General features: G+C 35.4%; 1 protein-coding gene across 2 annotated transcripts in view; it reads right to left on the bottom strand.

Moving 5' to 3' along the window:
* Positions 1-23,093, bottom strand: part of ADGRB3 (adhesion G protein-coupled receptor B3) — a 468,567-nt gene that overhangs the window by 8,110 nt on the left and 437,364 nt on the right. The window contains exons 26-29 of one of the 2 annotated variants that reach the window (XM_086744847.1): positions 16,513-16,608; positions 15,051-15,090; positions 12,904-13,547; positions 1,983-2,018 (exon numbers count right to left, since the gene is read on the bottom strand). In XM_086744847.1, coding sequence (XP_086600973.1) covers positions 1,983-2,018; positions 12,904-13,547; positions 15,051-15,090; positions 16,513-16,608 — 816 coding nt within the window. The remainder of the gene's footprint in view (positions 1-1,982; positions 2,019-12,903; positions 13,548-15,050; positions 15,091-16,512; positions 16,609-23,093) is intronic. The other variant, XM_086744848.1, reaches the window with a different exon arrangement.

Raw genomic sequence — 23,093 nt, 5'->3', positions numbered from 1 at the left:
TGTGCCTTGCTGAGCAAAGCAATCTGAGTGGCTATTTGAACATTTTATGACTTTTTTATTTTGCTTTACCTCAGCCAGCCAGCCACACTATGTGTAAGAATACAGGGAAAGCCCACAGACTTAATCAGAAGAACCACAGAAAGGGGAGGTGAGATGGAGTTAGTTTGAGTCAGTACTTCTAAAACACAGCAGCAACTGGCACAGTATCATTGCAGCTCTTATTTCATCTGCAGTGACTCCCAATGGCTCCATCCTTCAATTTTTACGAACTACTATATTTTCCTGAATTTTAATCATACTTCTAAAAATATTAGGCCATTGAGCAACAATGCTACAAACAAGACAAGAAAAAGGTGTAAGCATCTTAAATATACTATGTGAGTCAAAATAAAATATGTAACGGGAGGCCTGATTCTTGAGAGCAGAATGTGTAGAGCATTGCTGGTCTTTGTTTGGTGTTGGATTATGCTCTCCTGAGTGACAGGAAGGGTGCTTTAGTATCTGTTGCCACAGGAAATGTTCTCATCATGAGCGGCATAATATTCCTACCTTCCACTGAAGAACAGTAAAAGTCAGTATTCTTTATATCACTATAATTATAAAACTTCTGTTCGTATTGCTTACATTTAATTTTAGAATTACTTGCTCATCAGAATTTTGTTGTTAATTCATATTTTTCTTATCCTTTCTATGCCTTTATCCTAAAGCATATTGAGGATAATATTTTCATTTTATTTTCCTTAAACTTATTACATGAATCTTTGCATGGTGACTATTTGAGACACTTACTGCTTAAGGTAACTATACTCTCTGGGGGAAAATGACATAACAGATTAAGGCATGATGTTAAACCAGAAAGAAAACACAATCAGACATGAAAGGTCAGCATTTCAGCAAAAGCAGGTCACCAAAGCAAACCCTTCTCTCATTGCAAGGCTTCTCTAACCACTGCTATGGCTGCATTTTGCTAGTTCTGCCTCTTTCTTCTCTATGAACTAGAATCTAAAATCTGAAAGTACATGTGCTGTGCTTACAGTCCAAATAATAACAAAAAATGCTTTTGTTATGCAAACAGAGAGGGTAAAGTAATAGTTGATCAATGGGTGTTAAGGTTTAGCCTGAGATCTGTAGGTTCCATGCAAATATTATGATTGTTAACTTCTCTGGGGATACACATAATGAATTGTATCAAACTATTAGCACGTATGAACAGACAATCTACGCAAAAAACCCAAATCCATAAATTATCAACACCCCTTTGAAAACTAACCACTGTATTGCTTCTGGTAGAGAGTAGAGAAAAAAACCTCAAATAAGCAAAACTCTAAGAGACTTAATGATACTGACTGAGGTAGAACAAAGTGGTCATTAACTAGCACAACCAAACCTTCTCATTCAATGGGATCCAAGTCTGAAATGGTGGTTATTCAACCTGAAGAACTTTATGTGAACTTGATTTTTTTTTAGTATGTGATCCATAGGCTTTGACAACAGCAGTACTTCATCCTTCAAAATTTGACACATTCATAATCATATTTGATGTGAAACTCATATGCCAGTAAATTAGTATTTAATAAAGAGAGGTAGAACAAATGATTGAGAATCTCTTGAAGAAAGCAACCTTCTGCAACAATGTGGCCTGACTTTGTCACACTTTTTCAATAGATAGATAGCCAGCAAAACAAAAAAAAAAAAAAAAGAAAGAAAGAAAGTAAAACAGATGAAAATGAAGAGGCAGAGAATTTAAAAACTGAAACCATGATGGTTAATTTTGCAATATGGCAATTTGATCTCAGAATATTTTACAAACAAGTTGCACCAAAGTAGTTTTAATGAATTGCTCATTGTGTTCTGTACAGTACCAGCTGAACAACCCTATGACATCTACTATCTCAGAAGGCTAAAATCTGCCAAAATGAACACTTCACATTTACTTTTAGGAAAATACTTTTAATAATCAGGAATAATTCAGTAAAACTTACTTCAAAGTCAAGGTCCGAATAACGTGATTTTCTTCTCTATTAAGCAGTAAAAAAGAAAGAAAAAAAAAGAGGTTGTATTAACAAGGGGACTATTCACCAAATCATATTAGCGAGTCTAAATAACATTCTTGTTTTCCTATTAGATATATATTAGGTATTCTGTGAGAGGTTGTAGATTTTATCTTGATAATTTAGGATTAATGCATGACTTTGCATACAGGTTTTCAGACTAGTATCATATTATTTTCTCTGACATAAACTAGACTACATTTCAGTGGGATGCATATTGCGCATGTTATTTGCATACAATTGAACCTGTTGGTGTATAAAATATATCTATTTCTATACTTTCTGTGGTATTTGCAAATTATCATAATATATATATACTTTTACACAGCTATTTATACGTATCTATGATTTAGATTTTTATAGGTATACAGAAATCGATTCTTTCCTACATCAGGCTTACATTGGTACAACTCCATTGATTTTAATGGAATAAATGATAGCAAAATCAAGCCAAAGCCATTTATATTTTTCATAGCTTCAGCTTGTTTGTTTGCAATGACAATCTGGATGAAGAAAGCAATGGTTTTGTTTTACACTTATGACAGATCTGATTCAAAGCATCTGATATAAAGCAAGAATGACTTACTAGTGAAGTAATCGCATACAATGCAACAGAATATGATTGCTTAGACATATCACAAGTAATTTAGCAAAGAATTGTTTACAGATTCTAAAAGAAACCAATTACAAAGTGAAATTTCATCAGAAAGAAGCAGAAATACTATAAGAAGAGATAAAAATATCTTTTTTCTCCTAAGGTTGAAAATTGAATGTCTTGCAATAGACTAAAAAGATGTAGAAACAAAGCTTGGAAAAGCTAAAAAAAAAAGAGTGCAAAGAACATGTGAATTGAAAGAAAAGATACATTCTCATTCAGAAAGGAGAGTTAAAGGAAGGGAAAAGTACCCAAAGAAAAGAAAAAGGCTTGCTGCTACAATTTAACCCTAATTTTTGTGGTAGGACAGGACGGCTTTAAGTCATGGTGAATGAACCTTTGAAATTGCACCTTATTTCTGCAGTGAGACACAAATCAAACCCATCAAGTCAAGATGAACAATATTACTGACTTCATTAGACTTTGGTTTTGTTTGGTTTAACAAACATGCAGGTTTTAGTAAGCTGTTCTGTCTTCCTGCAGTTGAAATGAATAATTTTACAAGTCTTTCAGTTGTAGAAAGTGGAAAATGTTCGATCTCTGAGCCCTTGATAACACCACTGTCTGACATATTGTCTGGTTTTGTAGTAAAGTTTTGATGTTCCAATCCACAATAATATGAAGATCACTGTAGCACTGTCAACATACTTTGATGCCTCAAGAGCTGGGAGGCAGCATAAAAGAACAGTCTATAAAGCAATAAAATCAACCAACAACAGCAAGCTTTGGAGAAGCTATCTTTAATTAGCCTAGCACACTTAAAAGAGGATATTTTAAAATAAATTGAACAATTCCACAAAAATAAGTAGCATGAAAACATGGAAACAACAAAGGTCTCAGAGGTAAGAAAAATATGAGGACATTATGCCTAAATTGTTAAAGTAGATAAGTTCTTACTTCTCACTTACATTAAAGGGGCCATGGCACAAGTGTACCTTTGACATAGGCCTTCATCACTCCACAGTAAACCAGCACCTGAAAAAATCTACGTATCCCTAATGAAGAGGGATCTATTTTTAAGGTGCAATTAGAGCACATCTACCACTGTAAAGGCTCAGTGATTATTTACAAAAGAATAAACTTGTACAGGAGATAATGAGGTGAAGTTTGCAGGAGCAGCTTTGAAAAATGCTTGAAAAAGCTGTTTTTAAGCTACAGTTCAGTAATAAACCTGATAACGTTGAACCATCTGACTGAGAATCTTAAGTAAAAATATGGAAAATTTAGGAAGAAATGTGTAGTTTGCCAGATACTGTGATTTATAAAATTGGAGCATTTGTAGTTTGCCTTAAGTCTGCTTGACCACAGTGAAAATATTCTTGGCATAGCTGGATTATTAGGTTTTGAAGCCAGATAATCCCATCACTGTTTACATGGTAAAAAGACCTACCTAACAGACTGCAACATATTTAACTGTACTATTGTCAGAAAGTTGTAACTACTGCAATTTTGCTGTTAGATCACACCAGTTACGACCAAACAGGTCATAGCACGGGTTTATCTCAGTGAGGATTTTTCGAGGGCTCAACAATAATCTATCAGAAATACCTTTATTTTAAATGTATATAGTGAAGAATATCTGTTCTGTGCTTGTGCTTCACTTTTTTCCATGGCTGCACGCGGTGAAATATAGCAGAAATGCTGTCAGAGCCTATGCTCCTAAAACATATGTATGTAACTGCCACAGGTTCAAGCTGTAGCAGTGAAGTTATGTGAATTTCTGAAAAACAAAGGATGTTTGTTATGCATATGATCCTGCATGACTGAAAGTCATCTGCAATATTATTACTGACACCATTAGGTACATGATCTGGTCCTGCTGGCTACTACATCATTACCTTGAAATGTGTTATTTTCTGAGAGAGGGAACATATTCAAAAGCATGAAATCATTGAGTATCTTAATTTATGAGGATGGAAGTTTTCCTTTGGTCCCAATTGGAAGTTGTCTTTTTACTAAATTTTTCTTCTAGTTTCTGTATGATATTCAACAAGCTTAAATAATGCTAATCAACACTTTAATTGTGATTGTATATATACTTTTTTTTTCCTTAAATTAAATGGAGTTTACTTGTTGTGTCTCTTTTGGCTGAGAAAAATGGGATTTTCCACACATACCTAAATGCTTTCAGAAATCAACCATCTAGCTCATTCTACAATTAAAATTAATGAAAGCCAGCAGCTGAGTGAAATGGAGTAAGGAGGAAAATAATCTCTTGCACCAAATGAGCTGCTGAACTGGTCACACCAGTACATCTCTTTTCAAAAAGCTGTTTCTTTTACCCACCTGCAAAACTGAGAATTTAGACAACTGGAAGCTGGTGTTCTTTTCACAGATCAGTTGGAGATCCACTTGAGTATTAATGTTAGTAGATGATAAATAATGAATGGCCGTAAAGGATAACACCTATGGTTTGCCTCATTTAGTATTTTGTATTTGACCAGGTTCTGCAGTGATGCTTCAGGGATGGTATAGAGAAAGGCAAGTGAAAAGTGGTGTTTCTGCTGCAATACCCTCCTTAGTTCTTCAGTGGTTTAGAAATTTCCTTAGGAGGAGCTTACTCTGTTGAACTTAATAACTTTTTTTTTACATTATTCCATTAGTCTAATAATGTTTTACAATTATTCCTAATTTTGACATCCATAATGTGCTAAGGTAGTGAATTTCACAATTTAAATATGCATAGTGTGACAAAAAGAAAAAAAAAACAAAAAACCCCACCCACGTTGCTTATTCCTTTGCCATTTTTTTTTTATGCTTCTTTTTTTTTTATACTATAGGAAGTATGAATAATCATTCCCTATTCACTACTCAGTCATCTGTTTTCCAAGCTGAAGAGCCCTAATGCTGAAGACCTGCAAGGGTAACTAACAAAGGGACTGCCTAAAAAGCTGAAGTTACATGCAATTATTTATTGTCAGGGAGTTAGCTCAGATAATTCTGAAAAAGCTGCAGGGTATGGGTAAGTAGTGAACTGCAATCCATGCACAATTACAAATGATTAAAAAAAAAAGATCAAGTGTCCATTTAAGTGGGCAAGGATGTTAATAGCCCTTTCTGAACAACTCCAGTGAGTTGCATTGGTGCTCTAAACTGACAGAAGCCAAATCATGCCTGTAAACTGGTGAAATTTCAGATGAGAGTAGCAAAAAGAACTTCGAAAGGGTTAACAGCACTGGGTCAAGGGGAAAAGATTACAGAGTGATACAGCTTGTTTAAACACTGGCTGTAGAAGAGGCAAACAGAGAAGTTTGTTCAGAAACCTCAGAAGGATATAAACACTGATAAACAAAGCTGGTGTGAGAAAAATCTGAAAAGTTGTAATTCAGAAAAAATAGGAAAAAATGAAGGAACTTTTAGAGATGCTGTCGGGAATAAAGAAAGTTTGTCTAACTACGAAATAATCTGCTATGGGAAACAGTGGAAGCCCTTCACCGAAGAACGGAGAAGTACTGAAAGAGAAGTTTGACTATGTATTAGAGAAATACACTGTAGAAAATGTTCTTGCACTAATAGAAGACCTGACTAGATTTTTTTTCCATCTCTGATTTCTACAGCTCTTTGATCTTAATTGATAAAATCCATTTTACAGAAAAAAAAAAAAACCAAACCCAAACCACCTTTCATGCCAGGACCAAAGTGAAACTCTGTGAAAAGAGGTCTGCAGTAGTAATTTATTTTAAATCAATTTTGCTTTGTATTAATCATGTATAGCTTCTCTGTGTAATTCCAGAGCAACTTTAAACTCTGCTCACTGAGGGACAAAAATAGAATGCTGAAGAATAATTTCCATACACCAGCATGCACTAATCTGCTGGCACCTGGAAAGAGCTGCTCTCACTAAATGACTAATAAAATCCCTCTCCATCTCTGTAAGACGACATATGCCTTTTTTCTCCTCATTATTATTATTATGTTTTCTCCTTATTCTAGTCTGCATTACACCACTACCTGATTAATTACATGAGATGCTCCTGAAGATATATTGCATTGTGCAAAGTATAATTGAAACCAGAGATATCATATTATAGTAAGGGCTATAACCATGCTTCCACTAATACAAAGCCTTATTATCTGCAGTTCATAACTCACTTTGAGATTAGATTTGACATACAAGATTTTAGCCTGGGTAGGATTTTTTCCCTGAACAAAATCAAAGGAAAATATTTTTTGGCCCTCAGAGATATAAAAGTGGAATGTGGATAGACAGTTTTGATTTAAAATGCCTTTTGTGAGTATATAACTGAAAAAAAAACCCTTTAGTTTCTGAATAGAAGAGCTAGACATAAAGCAAGTACATCTTCATGAAAAAAAATGGATTAGCTCTTTAATGTGTGACTTTTACATTTTTAAAATATGCTAACAACTTTAACACTTCAACACACAGCACAGAAGTAACTTTAGAGATCTCAATTTAAAACTATTCTATCAAATTATTCTGGTTTGCTGCTCCCTTTTTTATAGGGTAACCTGCATATCTATTTACTCAATCAACAAACCCCACTTGTTTTGTGTTTCTGAAGGCTTTGAGGGAAAGTGAAACATTTCTTAAAGGGACAAGCAATTGAAAAGATGTTTCTTAAGGATCATATGTAGTTAGGACAGCTGCTTATAATATGAAGTCTGAAATATATACTACACTTCATAATACTAACTAAAATCTTTGTTCCTTACATCTCCGTTACTAGAATCAACTCTGCCTGCTTCTACCCCCACTCCTATTTGGTAACTTGAAAACAAGTGGCAACAATTTCTGAAGTCAGAGGAACCTGTTACCTACTCACTCAAGCAAAAGAAAGAGAGGGTTGTTATAGGGCTAGAATTCATTTCACTCAGAGTCACAAAATTGGCAAGACCTGTTTCCACAGCTTGTTGGAGAACGAAATGAGGAATGGGAGGGAAAGAAATCAGAGACACAGAACGCCTGAAAATAAATGCGATGTGGAAACATGCTAAAGAGGAAAGTCCTTTGGTACTCGTCTCTCCATTTTTGTTCTCTCTCTCTCTTTTTCTCATATTATAAATCAAAATGACTTCACACCATTTTGCTTTTGTTCTGCCTGATGCTCTGGTACTTTATTGACAAGATTGACTGTTTTAACTGAGTATTTCTTCTCTCCTTTCCTATTTTAGACCTTTCTCCTTCCCTGATGCTTTATTTCATTCTGCCTAACATTTTAATTCTAATTTGCTTCTCCATTTCTGCCATCTTTCTTTTCCTTTTTTTTCTCCATGCCTGTCTTTCTTTTCTCTCCTCTCTTACTTCTTTTTTTTTTTTTTTTGCACTTCACTATCTTTAACGTATCCCTTTATTTTCTCAGCTGTAACAGTTCTTTTTCCCAAAGACCCACATCAGCCATTTGGTCAAGGACCTCAGGAGTTGACGTTCTTTGAATGTACTAAGAGCTCTCATGAATGAATACAGTATGCTTATTTAGGTCACACAACCAACTTTCCATCTAAGAGCTTTATGTCTTTCCCCACATAAAGACCTCATAGCAGAAACTGAGACAGAAAAATAAAGAGACAAGATCTGAGACTAGAAAGAGAATTCCAGTCCTTTATGTGGCAAACAGTTTGGGAAGTCCTTTCTTTCCTGTTCTTATAAAGCAGATGCTCGTTTTTCTCTTTGATAAATATTTCTATTGCCTGTCATTGCATGTCCTTCCTCTTACAATAGTTAAAAGTCTTTGTCTCCTTTCAGCTCTTATCCATTTCTGCTCACACTACACTAACCATAGTTCCCTTGAAAGAACCTGTCATTCTTCTTCCTTTTTTTTTTCACAATAAAAAGAAAAAAATTACTTATCCTGGGGATGTGTTGCACAGATCAGCTTATTCCTCTAGATTTAAACCTCCTAACCTTTCCCTGCATCTGAGTGGCTGGGAATGCACTATCTACCTTCAAATAATTTAATTTTAATGAGCTCACCACTCCAAGTGTACAATTTACAAAACAAAAAACATTCCAAAAGAGTCTATCGAGAGTGCTTTATTCATTCAAATCAAAACACTGTGAACTGAAGGAGTACACTCCAAGCCACTTTGATGCCAAGGTAGCAAAGCCAGCTTTAATCCTTGCATATAAGGGATGTGCAGGAGATTAGCCAGATGTTCAATTACTCCACCTAAGAAACTCCATGATGTACTAATATGCCTGCCTATGCCTATAATCACATGAGTAGTGTTGGGTACATCCCAAATAAAACATAAAACCCCACTGACTTGCACATTGGGAATCTGGAGATCCTTAAATTTATACTTATTTAGGCAATACTTGTATGTAAATATTGTGGCATTGTCCTACTATCTTTTGAAAACTGATATTCTTCCATATAAAAGAAATCATTTGATTGTTCCCAACTAAGCATTTTATTGAGAAAAAAAAATATAAGGATATAAAAACTAGAAGAAAGTTTGTGACACACTAAATTTAGGACATACACTATTTTGATGTTTAAGTCTGAACTACTCATTTTGGCTTCCTCTATGGCACCCGAAGAGAGACAAATGCACTGAGGGCATGTGATTGACTTCATCCTGGAGCACATATCTAAAAGTGGCTGAAAAGTGCCTATTTCTCTCCAGTGACTCTAAAGGGAAGCCAAGTGTGAAAAGCTATTTTTCCATATCAGAAAGGTAATACCTACATTTAGCTATCTAACGGTAGGGGTGATGGATCCTCCTTACAGAGTTAAAAGTCAGGACATACGGTCTTGAGCTGATACTATAGTTGTGTTCCAAAACATCCATCTCCAATGATAATAATAAATACAAAGTCTAAATAAAAGAGAACATGAAAAAGACCTGACATTTCAGCCTTCACTTTTAACAGCTTTGTTTTTTTTGGCTATGTGTTTATCTCTATATACACTTCTAAATTATTTGAATAGACACATGTTGTTCTAAGGGCTAATCGTCTCTTGGGATGGGCAAAGTGCAGAAAACAATTAATTTCATGCATTTAGGAAGGTAAATATGTTACTAAAAAGCTATATTTTCCAAACATATTGAATTATTTGAATGATAATGCATATAGGTAAGCTTCTCCCATTACTATGTTCTTAATAACTACTGACCTTAACTGAAAAAAAAAAAAAAAAAGAAGGAAGAATTGTGTTAACACAGGTCACATCTGCCTAAGTGCATTTAACTTACATGGTAGTTGATAATTAATATGTAATTACATGATAAAAATAATAGTAGTGTGCTAATTCCAGAGATGGCATCCGGAAACATAAAGAAGAAAACAGAGGAGGAGCCCAACTCCCTGTACTATACAGAAGACACAAAAGAAGGCCTCTGCTGTCTGTCTTGGGATATCTCGGTTTCTTCAGAGAAGGGAAAGCAGAACTGCCCCCATAGAGCAGAAATCCATGTGCTTTTATGTCAGACTTCAGATGGGACAGCAGTATGAGCTGGCAGGAGAAAGAGGTTTCCTACTGCTCAGGATCTTCTCCTTTAGAGATGGTCTAGTCATGCTCTGTTTGGGAAAACATGGGCAGAATGATCTTGAATGTCTTCCTGCAGGTTTTGCTGCTCCATAATGTCTGACAAAGCCTTGTCTTTTGAAAGGTCTTGAAATCTTCTAAAATTATATTGTACTGGACATCAAAAATATTTTTAAAAATATCCCTTGTCTTCCCTTATTTTTTTTTTTTATGGCAGCAGTAGAAGTTAATCCAACTGATTAGTTCTAGCCACTAGCATTTTGGGGCTTTACCTCAACCCTTGATTCTTGCATATTGCATATATAAAAACACAAGCATATTCTTTATCTGGCTGGATTTGCTTATCTGGGTCTGCTTGAGACTCTGATTTTCTTCTATGTAAAATTCTTTTTCTTGATCCTATCTTCAACTCATTCCAGCACATCCTTATCAAAAGATGAAGTAATGCTGTATAATGAAGTAATGCTGAGAACCACAAAGGCAGACACAAAAGCCAAACCAGTTCTTTTCATTTCTGATCTGCCCTAATATCTGTTTTTTTTCCTAATACATGGAATTATCCTGGGTTTGGTTAGGTTTAATAACATAAGTGTTTGTAGCTTTCTGGACCAAAATATAGCTTTCTAAACCTAATAATAAAAAAGAAACAATTTAGAAGAGACTAAATATTTACTACCATACTGCATTATATTTTACTACATTTCTACTACATACTTAGTAGTATCTTCTAAACATTAAAACTATATACAGAATGGTGATTCAAATTTGGTGTTTATATCCCATCTTAGAGGTAAGCTTAAAATATGATACAAAGACAATTACAAAATTCTAAATGTGCAGTATATTATACTCGTAGATTTTCAGGCACATTTTGCAAAGTGAATTTCTCAGGAATTGAAATTCTGTGTAAGATGAAGTAATTATTGTCCAAATTTTTACAACTTAACTAAGGTCTCCTTTTACTTAGGTCTCCCAGATAGCTTTATCACCAAAGGAAAGAAAGAGGCATCACTAGAGAGAAATTTAGACCACAAGTGGAGTGGATGGTATGATGGCAGGTATGTCTCTATTTTCAAGGGATAATGAACCTTTCCTAGATATCTCACGCATATATCTGATTTTAAGTGGGCTGGATTTGAGTCTCTATATCTGAAAAAAAAATGAAATATGGTATTGTAGATAGGTAGAAGAGGATACTACTGGAAGGTGATCTTAGCTGTACTGCTTCTGGGGTTGTATTAAATTGGAGAAGAACTCCTGTGCACCTCTTAAGATCTTTTAACTAACATACCTGAGCTGAGGGCAGTAACTTCTTTACTGATGCAAACTTGCTTTGAAAGAGCCTGTCCATCTGAGCACTGAGTGGGCAAGCACATACACTGTCTTTTAGAAATAATTTTCAAAATTTGTCCTAAGATTATACACATTCACTTTAACAACAAACAAAAAGTGGATACTATTTGATTACTTGCAGATCATCACACTTCATTTTTAAATTAATTTTTTTTCAGTTAAATTATGTCTTGTAAAAACTTACAATCATACACACACATTATAAACAGTATGGAAAATTTCACTTTCAAATCTTATAAAGGCATCTCTTGAAAATAAACTAAGTTCTGATCTTCTGCCCAAACTCTCTAGTTGATCGACACATAAAGCTTCAACTCAATTTAAAAAGAAATATCCGCAAGTATCCCCTATTTATGAAGTATCAGCTACAGTTCTGTGTCTAACATTTGAAAAATCTGGTAAAGTCTCTGTTTCCCTGCACAGACGGGTCCAAACATTGTAGAGTATTAGCTAATGGCTTCAAGTGTACACATACAGCAGATTTTTTTTTCCATCTGTAACATTTCAGAGAATGAGTACATACCATATTCTTCTCATTTGTCTTTTTCTTTCCCACCAAATGCTACACTTCATAACATTTGAAATGCTGAAGAAATTCACTTCCAATCCTTAAGGAGGCCCAAGTATGAATTAACTCTACCTCACTGGTGGTTTTGCATAAGTAAAAGCTTCATAGGAATGGCAGTATTTGACACATCTTAAGAAACGATGTAAATAGTTTTCACTTTTATAATGCTTAAATTCCACAGACAGATTGTAGTAATGAACCGAATTAATTTTAAAGGCTTTTCAGTTCACTTTTGCAATCTGCCTAGAATCTAGGATACTGCACATGAAGTCTACCTGTACCTTTTGCACACATTAGTTGTACCAATGCCTGCACACACATGCAAACAAAACTAAATCAGTAAATGGTGAACTACTGGATGGAAGAATTCAAGATTTACACTAGTGAGAGCAGAATCAGACCTATCATATCTGAGACAGATATGATTGTCAGCAATAAAACGGCAAGTATCCTCAACTGCATGTGCTTGCAGGTAGAGTCAATGATTATCACTCGTATCTTGCAGGAACAGTTTTTCTTCTCATAGCAACACTGTATTTTCCAGTGGACTTTACCTGGTAGGTCACAAAATCCTTTGAAGTCGTGTGGAATGTTAAATCTCCAGAACTATACGCTTTCATATAGACTGGCTCTGAAACGTTAATCTTGTTCTCTAGGTATAAACACTTCTGATAATAAGAAAAATAAGAACAGCAATGTATGATCCCAAACAATAATTTATACGAATTAAAACATTATCTTCAACCCTTACACTCAAGACACAATTTATTATCTTATCATAGAATTGGAACAACAGAACATGCAATTTGTTTATGCACCACTGACCTCTAAGGAGCTCATTGATATTGTGGATCCAGTTTCACTTCTTGATAATCCTGCATTGTCATCCAGCTCCGAGGCAATGAAATTCTTCACTGCTGTGCGGGGCTCAAATGGTAAACTCTGCATATGTTCTTGGGTGGGAAGATGCTGGTCTAAATTGATATTAAATTGGTCCATTACAGAGGGATTCATATTGAACTCTGGATTAACTTTGTAGTGCAATAACCTTTCATGAGGCAATGTATCCATGCCTATATTCATTTTACTTTCATCTTTCAGTGATGGCTGGGTATTTACTGAGCCCCGGGGCATGACTATATAATCACTTTCTATCATCCGTTCTTGAGGATGGACTATGTCCATATCTGCACCTCTCAAATTATCGTCAGTGCATAAATACACAGTCCTCCGCAGCTCACTGTTGTCTTTTTTCAAGCACTGATTGGCCAGTTCACTCATACTCATAGGCATGTGGAGACCTGTTGGTTGCTGAATGATGACTTTGGAGATGATGTTTCCAGGCAAGGTAGAATAGCTCATTCCTTCAGGGTTTGGTCCCTTCTCCTCCTCTTCATCATTTAACGAAATTCTAGAAAGTGTTCCTGTTATAGTAGCTGCTCTGCAAGGTCCAATGTCTTTATGCAGAACTGCAGGTTAGAGAACAGAATTCTTACAACATGATACCATGTCTGCCTAACACTGCTTTTTCTTGTGGTTTTACTTAGCACTGCTCCCTTTGCCAGTGCATCTTCTTAACTCTTTCTATCCATTTAATAGCTTTTATTCTATAAATACTGGTTTGAGAAGCTTTATTTTTTTAAAAAAAATCAGCACCTCTTAATCTACCATGTATAACTGACACAGATCTCTGACTAAGCCTCAGTCATTTATATAAATTAAAACCACTGCTTCATTTATTCCTACTGCCTTACATAGATCTTAGGTGACCTACAGCTTAAGCAAAAGTCTGCCATGTGGAACTTGATTAAGGGTTTTCCAAAAAAATACACCATGACATCTGTACTGCCATTATTAAGTCCACATAACCTCCTGGAAAATGTCAAACAGATTGTAAGGCAGAATCATTTTGTCAATCCATTGTAATGACCTGCCACAAGATTATAACTATTAACATGTGTTCCTGAGCCCCTAAATGTTCTTTTTGCTGACTCTTAAACTCTTCTGTGTTAAACTATTTTTTAAATATAAGTGACAAAAAAGTAACCACAGTGGGAAGAAGTTCCATTGGTATTAGAAAGACATATTTTGCTGCATCTGAAAAGGTTATAAAGAATGTAAACATGTCTCATAAAACAGTTATAATCCACTTTTGGTGTAGGCCTAGGCCTTCCTGGTCAAACTTGTAGCAACATCCAGTATTTTTTTGTTGAGGAAAGTGCCACATGTAAAAGTTATGAATCCTGTCATAGAATACAAAATTTCCAGAACCACTGAAGGATGCATTCAAAAGCAAAGCATCTATTCAATCACAACTATTGATCTTAAAAAAATAAGTATGTCTATAATTAAACATTTGTAATAAAAGAAAAAGGATAGATGGTAAGAAAAAAAAATAAAGAAACCAATTATTGGACTTATTCCAGCTGCGTGCAAGGATTTCCTTGTCCCAGTTGAAAATGCTTTAATTCACAGCAGTGAATTGCACTAGATTTTGCAATAAAATACAGCTCATGGGCTGAGACAGTAAGACAACTTGAAGGATCTCAGGTGTTGCATTCACATCCCCTTTGGTAGCCTGAGGGCTCCGATGACCTAGATCCCATGGTACCTGTCAGTTCACTGCCATATTCCATAACAAGCAGCTCACACGGCATCTCGCTCTCATACCTCACACAAAACTGCCTCTCATTTTTCCATTTGCTTGTATGCAAGATTGACTTTCTTTCCAAAATCATTCGCCTTCTAATAGACAATCATACATTTGGCTGCTTACCAACTGCTCAATTCTAGTGAAAGGCTTTTGTAAGAAAATGAAATAAATGTATTCATACAGTGGCATAACCTTTTTGTTTACATTTATAAACATGTGTTTTAAACAACTAAACCCTGATATTTTTCTGGTTTTCATTTCCCAAGGAACTAGTACAAGACTTCTTTTTGTTGGCCAAATACTCTCTCAATGTTCTTACCTGACCGACAAGCAATGTCCACATCCTTTTCAAAATCAGTCTGTAACAAGAAACAACGAAACAGGAAAGACATTATTAATTGAAAACTAAACCACCATACCTTTTTGCCAACTAGCGCTTCCAAAATGTCCTACTTACAGAGTCATAGTCTCTTAAAAGTGGTTTCTTGTTGCTGAGAAGGTGAAGTGTATTGTTTTACAACAGCAGAGCTTTACAAAGTTTCCTAAAGTATAACTGGGTGGTTTTCAAAGTATGCTGCCTGACCAGAAAAAATAAAATAAAATAGGTGGAAGTAGAGTATATAGTTTTAATAAAACGATACAGTGTATAGTTTTTATGTATATGGAAGAGTAACTTCTACATCTCATGGAAGGATCATTTTTAAGGAAGCTTTTCATAGTAATTTTATAAACAGAAGTATGGAAAATACCCTGCAATACAAATTACTGTGAATATGTGTAATCCAATTAGTTCATCCTGTCTGAAACATCATTAATTTGTTATGAAGTGGTTATTTGTTATATAACATTCCATCCATCCTTGCTCCTGATGTAATTGTGCAAAGTTTGTACTCCCTGAAAACAACTATTATTTATTTCATTGAGCAAAAAAGAATTGTAAGAGCTAAGAAAGGATTTCAACAATTGAAAATCCAAGCACCTTTTCCCAGTTAAGCAAAACTATTTATTCTGTTACAGAATTTGAGTAATGTTGTTTCTATGTTTTGAATTATGAATTTGAATTGTGTTTTTATTTCCACATAAAGTTTGTTTCACAAAAAATATTTAATAAAAATGACCTCCTCTTGCTTAAGAAGTCCAAACATTGGGTTCTTTTTCAATTCACCATTATTTGAAGTGCACCTGCTTGCTGAGCCTTGCATTTTTTTAGGGCCTGATCCTGTCCCCATTACAATCAATGACAAACTCTCATTGAAAGTGAAGGGACCAATAATTTGTCTTAATACGCCACCTAACAATATTAGTAAATCCAAATTGGCATACTGAACCATTCACTATTTCATTAACGCCAGACAGTAAATAGATTCCCCCTCTAGAATCTCTAGCACTTTCTCATTGTCTGCCTTAGTTTGAGAGGAACATTTTTCAAGGCCTCATGAAGGGAAAACTCTCAAATGCATCAGTGCTCTCTATATCAACAGTAGAAAAAGTCATGATACATTATTAGATTACTTTCTCATTCTCTTATGTAAGTATCTTTTGTCAGAAAGAACACTGGTGGAAGATACTAATTCACTGTGCTCCACTAAATGATCTCACCAATAATTTAAAACTCGCTAAGAGATTTAAGCAAGCACATAATGATCTAAACAGACTTATGCTTAAAAATGGTGTTAGTATTTCAACTGTGCATACTTGCCATGTACAATACTGTAAGTTTTTTTCTTTTAGTGCTTTTAGGAGCACTAAATTAATATTCAAAGAAGAAAATAAAAGCTAACCATGATTTGAGCATGTCCATTAGGAAAAGAACTTGAAGAATCTGCATTGATTGGATCCTGGCAATTTCTCAGTCGACATCTGAATGCGTCTTGAACCTGTGAAAACAATATCTTATACTGATTCTTGTGCAACATCATATACTCCGCTCCTATTAAAGACTAAATTAAACTGTATGGAATACAATGCAAGACATTTTTTTAGCATACTTAATAAATCAGAAGCAGTAAACGATTGCAAAATAAAATGTATCTTCTGCTTGATAAATTTAAGATTCTTGAAAGATGGTTCTTAACAGTTACTATAATCAGACACATAGTGCTCTCCTAATTATACTTTAAAGAGTAAGTAAATTTGAAAGATGTTACAGATTCCAATCACAATCTCTGACTCCATGTATAGGGAATCTCATGCATCTCTTCTACAAGTAAAACTCTTCAGATCAGGCAAATATCTTCAGTGTGAGCACAAGAAGAAGAAAAGTGGACTGTTTGTGCAGAGTCTGGTTTCTTGAACTAAAAAAAATAAGGATTTTTTTCAGACAGTACTGTTTACTAATATGATCCATAAAGTAAATTTGAAGACTTGTCTCTAAAACACAAGTATATTTGAGGAATTACCTTTCCATAGGAAAGGCTATTTTTACTTTGATTTTGGGCAGAATGTAGGTCTAAAGAAATATTATTATGTAACAATTCTGTCAGAAAGATGTGGTTCAACAAAGAGGCACATTCAAAAGAAAAATGCAATTCCTGTTTGGTGACAGTAGAACGCAAATACATTTTTCTGCTTTCTTGCATGTACCACAGTAAGAACAATAAAGCAACTTTTGGAATGGAAAGTTTTAAAATGTGAATTTTGGTTCCAGAAATGTCCACATCAGCAACCTGATTGCAAGATGTGACTTGGAAAACAGGAACTTAGTTGGGTGATCTCCAGTTAAAACAAACTAGTGTCATTTCTTGTTTGAATATGAAAGTACTCTCAATGAAATGTCTACAAAATCTACATTCCATTTATTATCTGTAGAATTTACTTGATGTCTAATTCAGAATAATTAAATGGGAGAAAATCGTATTCTACTCATGGACATTTTGTGAACAGCAGAACAGGATAATTCATTAATTGTTGCTGATGAAAAGCTGTCCCCTTTCAATACATTGTATTCTACTGCAAGCTGTTTAAGAGCTTTCACAAAAGGGAAAATGAAATAGAAAAAAAAAAAAGATTTACTTTTGCAATTAGAAAGCATTATTTTAAAGTACTCAACCCTTAAATGAGTAAGAGTGCTCTACAGTCTTTATAAATGACTGTTGCAGGTGGAGGAAGACTAATATAGATCAGAAAGAAGAATGAAGCAAGGTGGGAAGGTTTGGATTGATTTCAAAACACCAAGACTTCCCACATGTGGTAATGTAAAGTGTGCTTGACCTGTATCATGACTCAGATTCTGATTTTAGGCACTACACTTGCTGTGGTTTTCCATGTGTTTGACATTAATCTAATTTGGCATCTCCCAGTTGTTGCAAATTTAATCCAAGTTTTCTCTCACTTTATCAATGCTGAAGTCAGGTCACACTTCAGAGTTTTATGCTCTTGGATAAGCACTGGCACAGTCATTTGACAACACAAATGAAATAAAAATTCCCTCCCTCCAAAGCAGCTCCAGCTGTGCTGAATTTCGTCTCAAGCCTCATGACAAAGGTCCCTTCCAACCCAAACTATTCTATGATTCCATGATATTGACCCCAAAGCATTATTATTTCAGAACATAGTGTGTGATCTCACTCTGTGCAGTGGGCCTCCTTATTTTTGGGACTCTGTGTTCATGAAGCTTCCCCCATTTCAGATAGTTCCAGAGATCTCAAGAAGCTCATGTCCTACTTTAACTGCCTTCTATATTAAAGTGGTGAATCTTGATGTTGGGATCCTCTTAAATGTGCATGTTTCTTACAATGTTTCTGAAGTGCAAGCAGCATATGATTTGAACATGTTAACAGAATGTCAAATGTAGCTTTATCTGTCATATCAACATATGTTGCAATTTCTAGGTGTCCTCACACAAGTCAGAAACAAAAAGGTTGAACTTTCTAAATACCAGCTTATTTTTCTAAACTGGTTGTTCAAATTTGTTTGAGTATGTAAAGACCGTGCTATCTTTACATTTTACGTTGAAACATAACCTTGTTTTCCCCCCTTGCCTTTTAACCTCAAGTTACAAGATTTTCTTAGAGCCAGGCAGAGCAGGAGAGACAGATGTGATGAACGTGCGGATACCAGGGAAGTGGTTTCCCTGGCAACAGTAACCAACCCCAAGCTTTTATAACTTATCCTCTCCCTACTCATGTACTCTTTATTTTTCTCCTGCAGTACAGAAATGTGGGCTTTAGACGCCAACGATGCACTTAATCCAAATGCTCTCTAGTCAGCAGAGCACAGCAAAAGAAGAAAATACATGTGGGTTCCTCCCATCAACAGCATTAACAGGAGTTACTCAGTATGATTCAAATTAGCTTTAGAGCATCTTATGTTCAAGCAGGTCAGGCAAACTGTTTTTGCTCTGATGGAGAAGCTTCAGCACTAACCTCTCCTATCATTCTCTGTTGTGTGACACAGACCTCACCCTCTTTCAATGCTCAATTAGGTATTTAAGCAGCAAGAAGAGGAAAAAAACCCACTAGGCTCTCTGGGCTAAAAAGGCAACATAAAGCAATAAGACCTAACTCTTATTTTGTACTTTTCTTTCCTCATTTCTAAATGGTCTGTAAGAGGTCTCATATATAGTCTATATTTACCTTACAAGTTAGGAAACAGAAGTATAGAAAGATTTAATGTCTTTCCAAAAGATCCTGAATTATGGAGGACAGAAATAGATACAATGCATCACTTAGTTATCTTCTAGTTGTATGTCTGTCTTAGTGCACGTCCCTGGCTGCCTAATGCAGCCCTTGTCACACAAGATCTTTGATATAGCATACTAGAGAAAGTAAAAAAATGTTTCTATCGTTTATGTTTATATCGATATAACTAAGAGTAAAAATAAGAGTTTTATAGACACAATTGTAAAAGTCTGTGTCTTTTTGTACTGTAATGACAATAAAGGCATAGTAAAGTAGGGCTGTCCTCTTTTTTGTTTGAATTTTAAAGTGACATATTCCACCTCATATTTTTTTTTCCTGACAGTTAGAATTATTGTTTTGCCTGTGCTGGCATGCTATAAATACTAGATCAATCCTATAGGCTATAACTGAGATAGCTTTGTAGCTGTCATCAAGAGTGACAAATATGTTGGCAGGGTTTCCCTGACAGGCACTGGCAGAGCAAAATGCTTTTGCAGACAACAAAAAGTAACAGACTGTTTTTTCAGTTGGGAGGTACTGTGTGTAATGCAAAGACTGCATTCCACACTGTGCATGGCCACTATCTTGGCATGTACTCACCTAAGGGTGTGTGGAGTTAGAAAGCCAGACTCTCCAGAGCCAGACTGAAACATAACTTCCTGGAGTTACATCTCTTTCTATGTAGGAACTTGTTGCAGTAAACAATTATGTCTTTGCTGCTGCAAGCTGGTGCATGTAAGTGCAGACCATACACATTTTCGAAACAAAATTGTTTTAAGAGCATCAACCTTTAGTTCTTTGCTGTTCTTGAAGAACTTTCTATTTATTTACTTTCCCACATGAAAAAAAAACCTTAATTAGTTCCTCAAGTGTTTTTTCCAGTTTACAATTTCAATCTGGAGGACCAACGATTCAATGTGTTCAAACAGCAATATGCCTAGGCGTCTTTTTTTTTTTACACAACCACCACCACCACCACTATCATCATCTTGACTGGAGATAATCGACTGATTAGTGAATAAGTTGTCTCTGAACATTTACTTCTGCCTAAGTTGCCATGACTGAAGAAAAAACTCCTTCCTCTCTTTGATAAGGGATGACCTTATCTAGCCCAAGGTGCTTTTTGGGCCTTATTTGGAAATCTTCTCATGAGGTCATTTTTTAAAACACCATGTAGACAGATCAATTAGCTGTTTTATCAAATGTCTTCCTTCTAGAATTTCAGTGTTAGGACCAGAAGGTGTAACTGCCAAGACTAGCTGGCAGGAACGACTCCTTTAACTAGTTAAATGAAGTAATGATTCTTTGCAGTTAGATGAGACATATATATGTGATTTGCTAAAAGAGCAGTGAATACAATAAACCAAAACTATCTGATTGCCTACACGCAAACAATCAAGATTCTAAATTCCTGTATAAACATCTTTATAAGTTTGCACTAGAACCAGTGAGTTTAAAGTCGTTCAAGTCCAAAAATTTGAAAACTGAGTATACTTATAGAAAAGACTAATCCTACCTCTATCATCACAGTCCTACCTATGAGTAAGGTCAGACAGTAACATTTCCATGACATATCAAAGCATTTCCTGGGACTGAAGCATTTGCAGCAAATAGGTGTCTTTAGAAGAGGGAATCTGTCTTGAATTCAAGGCTTGGGGCATTGTGGGAAGATGCCTTTTCAATTTATCTGAAGCAGTCAAAATATTTTTTTTTTCCAAATAAAACTTCTGCATTACCGCACTGAGGCAGGCTTTAAGGTACAACTTTTTTTTTTTTTAATTTTATACATTGCTGTGCGTCCTGCTATGTTACTTTCAGAATTTCTCATGGATTTTGGTCTGTTTTTTGACGAAATCAATGACTAATAACCAGGTATGTGTTGCAACCTCTCTGCATCCTCACAAAGGACACGACAAAATGGAATGAAACTGCATCAAAGGAAGTTCAGATTGGACCTTAGGAAAAGGTTCTTCACTGAAAGGGTGGTCACTCACTGAAACAGATTCCCCAGGGAAGTGGCCATGGCACCAAGCCTGCCGGAGTTCAAGGAGCATCTAGACGATGCTCTTAGTCATATGGCTTAGGTTTAGGTAGTCCTATGAGGAACAGGGAGCTGACTTGATAATCCTTATGGGTCCCCTCCAACTCGAGATATTCTATGGTTCTATGAAAGATAATGTTGTTTATAGCACTTTGTTTTTAAAGGTTTCATCTGCAACCTTGAGCTAAAGATATATATTTTTAAATAAACACAATTCCTCAGGACAGTAAGATGTGAGATGGTTTGCCCTTTCCAGTCTAATTAATAAATCCCAATGGAAATATAAATTTAATATACAGGAAAATCAGTACAGAAATGCCATTCTTTCTACTGAAGAATTTAAGTAAAAATAGTTGCAACGTCTAACCATTTTTCTAAAAGAATATGTGAAATGATGACTTTCAGTTCTACAGATGAGAATACCCTCTTTCACAGAATTAAATCATATGGGGGGAAAATATGGGGATAACAACATAGTTCTATATAAAATAGATTTGTCTTGAGTATTATGTCTTATTCTGCACATATTTTTATCCTGAAAAATAACAAAAAAAAACCCCCAAAAACAAACAAACAAAAAAGAAAGGTATTAAAGGAGGTAAGACCTTTCCACTATGAAAAATGACAAACTAAGAAAACCAGAAGTTCATAGCCTCTAACAGCTTGAATAAAGTGGGATGGAGTCAGCATAATGGAAGGTGCTATTTTCTGCAAGATATTGATATATTGGGAATATTGATATAAATTAGAAACTTAATTATTTGATAAGATAATCACGTATGCATAACAGTATAGGATAGTGATATAAATTTCATGTAAAGTGGTACACTACTGAAAGACTGAAATAAATTATGTCACTTATAATTCTTTTTCACTAATATAGTGGGTTTCAATGTTTAAAGGGTGTGAATGGCAGAAAGGGAAACCACTGTGTGAGATTCCTCACTCAGCGTTGACAATAAATCTTTCCTGAAACATCTTTCTGTTTTTTTTTAGTCCTGAAGTGCTTTTGAATAAGTCTTGCCAATCACATACCAGACAGTGTAAGCTGGTTTATTGGTGTGGTAAATATTGTGAAGTTGATAAATGGCTAACGTATAAGTATCCCGGTGGACCAGGTTACTGCTGTCCAGTCCATCTCCAACCACTCATTTTTGATAGATGGTCCCACTACCACAGATCTGCCAGCAAAGATCTGCCAGTTACTGCTCTCAAACCTATCTAGGGTTAGTTAGTAGGTTAGATAGGTTAGAGAAGCTGTTACCAGAGCCAGGTTAAAATGCTCTTCTGTGATAGCTTTGACATCAGATTTCAGGGGTGATGAATTCTGCAGTGGGTGACACTGAGCTGTGAACGGCAGGCCAGGGGTACTAGCTTTTTCTTGCTGCTCTCAAAGCATTCATCTGTCTTTATCCTCACTGTTCCCATAACTTAAGTACGTTACATCAAGTATGTACCTGAGTTTGCAGTACTGAAAGGGTACACCTTCACCAACATAACACATCATCTCCTTGTGTCCTCTTCCAGGGACAGCATAAGCAGAAATCATTTTCTGTTTGAATCAGTTTTAGAGACTGTAAAAATCTATAGCTTTTGGTCTTCAGGAAAAGTGCGTTCATGCAAGTATCTCCCTATACTCACAATGTTGGGAGAGCCTAACACTTAAAAATAAACTGAACTTGGGATTAACTCAAAGCCAGCT

This window comes from Chlamydotis macqueenii, chromosome 3 (genome assembly GCF_036417535.1).
Source record: "Chlamydotis macqueenii isolate bChlMac1 chromosome 3, bChlMac1.mat, whole genome shotgun sequence".
NCBI classification, from domain to species: Eukaryota; Metazoa; Chordata; class Aves; order Otidiformes; family Otididae; genus Chlamydotis; species Chlamydotis macqueenii.
The sequence above is the reverse complement of the archived record's forward strand: the minus strand, read 5'-3'. Positions and strand labels throughout refer to the sequence as shown.